The following is a 4,129-nucleotide window of genomic DNA, read 5'->3' on the forward strand; positions in this document are numbered from 1 at the left end:
CCACGACTTTTACTCTGACATACTATAGTGACAATTGCAGCAAAATATGACCTAAAAGCAAAGCATGGGGAATTATAAAGCAATATACACTGGTTTTTACCATTTTTTTTTTTAACAATATGTAACTATTAAGAATTGTGATGTTGGAATTTTAAGCATACTTATCAAATAAAGGTAACATTTCGTTTTTTTTTATGATGATAAAAAATCGAAAGTATAACAAACGTTTTTGAATTTATAACAAGTAAAATAAACAATTAAAGGTTTTCATATCAACAGTCGAATAACTCTATAACAAATACACAGTGCTTCAATAAGGCTCAAGCTTAACACCTTCCATGTCAAATCCCGCATCATAGACATCATCATCATCATCATGAGGAGCAATGAGAGTTGATACGATGGTTCCACTGTTATATCCATCGACAAGAAGCTTAGAAATCTTAGATCTCCATTCCGATGTCTGTTTTTGAGTTTTCCTGTCGTGGAAAACTCTATCGTGGTAGTTTAGCATCGTCCCTAGTCCCGTGTTTGGAGCCCAACCGTACTTCATCAGCACTTCAGCTTCGCTTTCTGTCATATCTTCCCCTACCTTATTAACCCCAAAGAGATTTCAGAACAATACATTAAGGACATATCATATCGTATTAATCGCTTTGAGAAAAGAATATACCAGTAAGGGCTTGTTTTCAATTAGTTGATATCTGCCACAGCTTGCAAGTTTCATGGCCAATACTAAACGTTTGATCTGCCATCTGATTGATGCAGTGTTGCTGAGCTCAAAGAAGTATGTTGCGTAGCCATACTCAGGCCGTTCCATTACTATACTGTATAGAGTCAAAACATCCATGAAATTTTCAATTTAGTCTCAATGGCAAAGGGGGAGAGAGAGAGAGTAAGTTTACCGGTTATGTCTCTCGAAAACGAATATGAAAGACTGGAGATCACGGCACCATCCCCACTCAACAGGCCATTTGCGAAACCGCAAATACCGCGCCTTGAAAACATGAGGAAACAAGTTAGAAAGAAGGAAATATAAATAAAACTCCGAAAAGACGAAGATGAGGGCTTTTTTTACCTGTTCGATGAGGGAGAATAGACAGGTCAAGCAATAATAGCTAGTTCTTGAAGCTTTTGAGAAACTTAAATTGAGAAGTTTCGTGCCCGGCTGGCGTTTGTAGAAAAGCTGATAAATTTCAAGAAGATTCAATGTTTTTGACACAAACTAAAACATGTGGAAGAAGGCTGAACTTTGCAACAATATAAATGGATTATTTTACCTGCGAGATCACATCTTCAAGCTCAGAGAAGCTCTCTTCTAGAAGTGAATCATCTGAGGAATCACTGCCACCTTCGTTCTCCCCATATAGCCTAAGTTCATCTACTGATACCCCTTGTTGGATCAGTACCTGCAAACACCAGATTTAAAATACACAGTGCTTTATATGAAATCTATTTTGGAGAAGTACCGTTAGATTCAAACTTTTTAAGAAGAAAAAACATGATACCTGCAAAAGACCAGGAGCATCTTCCTCCAGAGCTGTCTCAATTGAGTCCCTGTAATGGTTATTACATATTTTAAGATCACAAAAGAAACAAAGATAATCAAAAGATAGATTAAGGATACAGAAGAGAGACTCACGTGGCGGTTTTCTTCCGTTTCCATGGACGTAATATCTTCAAAGGTTTAACATAGTCATCAGATGTACCGAAGCTAAACCCTGAAGACGGAGAATTAACCTCTTCATGATGACCTGAACCATGAAAAGATCGAAGCTTTAATCGATCAATCAATTTCATGTGGTCTATCTCATCTTCATCCAATTCACAAGCGGTCTCTGCTTCTTTTTTCACAAACCTCGAAGGCTTCGGAGCAGATGTACAACGATTCAAGCGAGAGCTCAATTTTACAGAATCTAGCTCATTGTCATCATAAGCTTCACCATGGGTTTCCACCTCTCTTTTGACCTGTACCTGTTCTGAGGTGACAGGGTCTCTCTCATCATTGTTCTCCATGACGCAATCATCCAAAGGACCAGTCTTTACTTGAGTAGACTGCATTTCACACACATTCAAAGGCAGTGGATTCCTTTTGACTCTTTTCACACTTATTCTTGGAATTTCGTGGCTACCTAACTGAGAGTGTACATCATCTCTACTGGTACTGGATAACTCAGGTAGACTGGCTTCAGGTGACAAATCATAAGAACTTTCGTGAGCATCATTCTCTTGAATTCCACTAAGCTGACTTCTAGAGTCTGAACCTATACTAAAATTTCTACAGAGGACAGAATCAATTTTTTCTAGAAAGCCGCTGAACTGGACCCTAGAAGACGAAGCTATCTCATTATCGCATGAAATCTCAGCTTTTAATTTGTAAAGATCGGATTCATAGCAATCTTTAGTATTATCCTGCATTTTTAATGCAAATAACTAATTAGACTTAGACCAAATAGATCCCTAACAAAAAAAAAGTTTAAAAAAACCGGGGGGAACTTGTCACTTTGTTTACCTCTAAGTTAGATTCTGGCAATCTTATAGCAGCCCTGCAACAACAAGTATGGTAGATAAAAGCAGTTAGCCCCTAAATGAATGCAGGCTAGTGCAAAAATGCGAAAAAACCATTCACCGTGCTTGTCACATTATAAATGATTTATAAAAAAAACACCTTTGAAGAAGCATTTTGCGCCGCTCTTTCAGTGTGAGATGTTCAAGAGCATCATTCCTTGGGGTTCCATCGATATGTGCCACTCTTTTGTCATTCTCATCCACATTACTACAACACATTAGAATGTTCTGAGGTGTTACGTTTCCAGAAACATTCAAACCTTGACTACAACCAATGCTTGTAGATTCCAATATTCCTGTGTTTACAGGTTCTGTAGCATCATCACAATTTGACACTACGCCCTGAAAACTACATAATCAGCTGTCTAAACTTGATAAGTAAAATCGAATGTAACATAAAAAAAAGACTTATTTACCAGCTCACTATAGCATCCTTCTTCTTCTTCTTCTTCTTCTTCTTCGTCTTCTTCTTCCCTTTTAACGATACTATCAACATTCGATCTACAAACAGAAGAGACCAAAGAACAAATATGTGAAAACAGAACCAGCGATATTATGCTGAGAGAGAGACACTACTCACGCAGGCACAGAAGCAGCGATAGGTTGTGAGACTCTTCTTTCATTGGATAGCATCAAACTCCGCCGGGACTTCAAAGGGAGGTGGTCTAACTCAGGGAAAGCAAAATCGAACCCCGACGGAGAGATATTATAAGTAGGTTCATGGCTCATCTTATACATTCGGGGTCAGAGTTGATACAGAGGAACAAAAAAATACATGGGGGATTGAAGAAAATTTTAAAAAAGAATCGAGATTTCTCCAAATTTGCTAATTTGGAATAGAATTACAAAAGCAAAATTGAAGTTAAGAAAGATAGATAACGTAACGAGGATGAATAAAGGAATCTCCTTGGGACATTATTAACACTAGGAAGAAATCTCAGATTCTCTACAAGCCCCTGGACACAAACATGAATGAAGCTTTTGTCACTCACTTGTATGATTGAAACAAAAAAAAAATTGGTTTTTTTTTATAACCCAAATTGAACATAACCAGAGAAAACTGAAACCTTTACCTCTGCAAATCAAAGATGAAACACTGAAATTGAGACGCTCTCATCATTGAAACAGAGAGAAGAACGAAGAAGGAAGGAGCGAAAAGAAAGGAAAGTTTTTTTTTTGGGCTAATGGGCCTATAAAAATTAAACCATTAAGGCCCATAAAAAACGATGTAATAAACCCTAAGCTATAAATATAAATAAAGACTTCGTCTTTGATTACGCCGCAAGATCATCTTCAAGAATATCCAAAAAGATACGATTTTTATTTGGTTTTTTTTTTTTTTTTTAATAGTTAAGATCCGAGGTTTTTGCTAGGAAATGTTTAGGTTAAGAAAGTAGCATATAAAGGGAACAGATTTGTGTTAAAGAGTCTTTAAGCTTATCATATTCTTGTATAGCTTAGTAGAATCGTATGTTCTGATATGCTAAATCAATCATCTTCATTGATGGTTTTGGAATCTCTGGACATGTAGAATTCTATATCCCGTGAATTCTAGCATTTT

The 4,129-nt window shown here is 36.9% G+C and overlaps 1 protein-coding gene across 1 annotated transcript; it reads right to left on the reverse strand.

The window, feature by feature from the left end:
• LOC104769943 lies at positions 211 to 3,717 on the reverse strand. The gene is made up of 12 exons (XM_010494270.2): positions 3,642 to 3,717; positions 3,149 to 3,524; positions 2,985 to 3,069; positions 2,669 to 2,910; positions 2,513 to 2,546; positions 1,643 to 2,412; positions 1,509 to 1,557; positions 1,281 to 1,409; positions 1,079 to 1,186; positions 906 to 997; positions 674 to 827; positions 211 to 592 (listed from the first exon to the last, which is right to left on the reverse strand). Exons 2-12 carry the CDS (start codon positions 3,304 to 3,306, stop codon positions 311 to 313), a joined length of 2,103 nt encoding a protein of 700 aa, XP_010492572.1. The 5' UTR covers positions 3,307 to 3,524; positions 3,642 to 3,717; the 3' UTR covers positions 211 to 310.

The sequence above is a fragment of the Camelina sativa genome, chromosome 20, assembly GCF_000633955.1.
Source record: "Camelina sativa cultivar DH55 chromosome 20, Cs, whole genome shotgun sequence".
Classification (NCBI taxonomy): domain Eukaryota; kingdom Viridiplantae; phylum Streptophyta; class Magnoliopsida; order Brassicales; family Brassicaceae; genus Camelina; species Camelina sativa.

Coding starts and splice junctions, on each gene's coding strand:
- LOC104769943 (XM_010494270.2), bottom strand. CDS start 3,306: ATGTATAAGATGAGCCATGAACCTACTTATAATATCTCTCCGTCGGGG. Junction 2,547..2,668: donor CGCAAAATGCTTCTTCAAAG/GTGTTTTTTTTA, acceptor TTGTTGTTGCAG/GGCTGCTATAAGATTGCCAG. Junction 998..1,078: donor TATTCTCCCTCATCGAACAG/GTAAAAAAAGCC, acceptor CATGTTTTCAAG/GCGCGGTATTTGCGGTTTCG.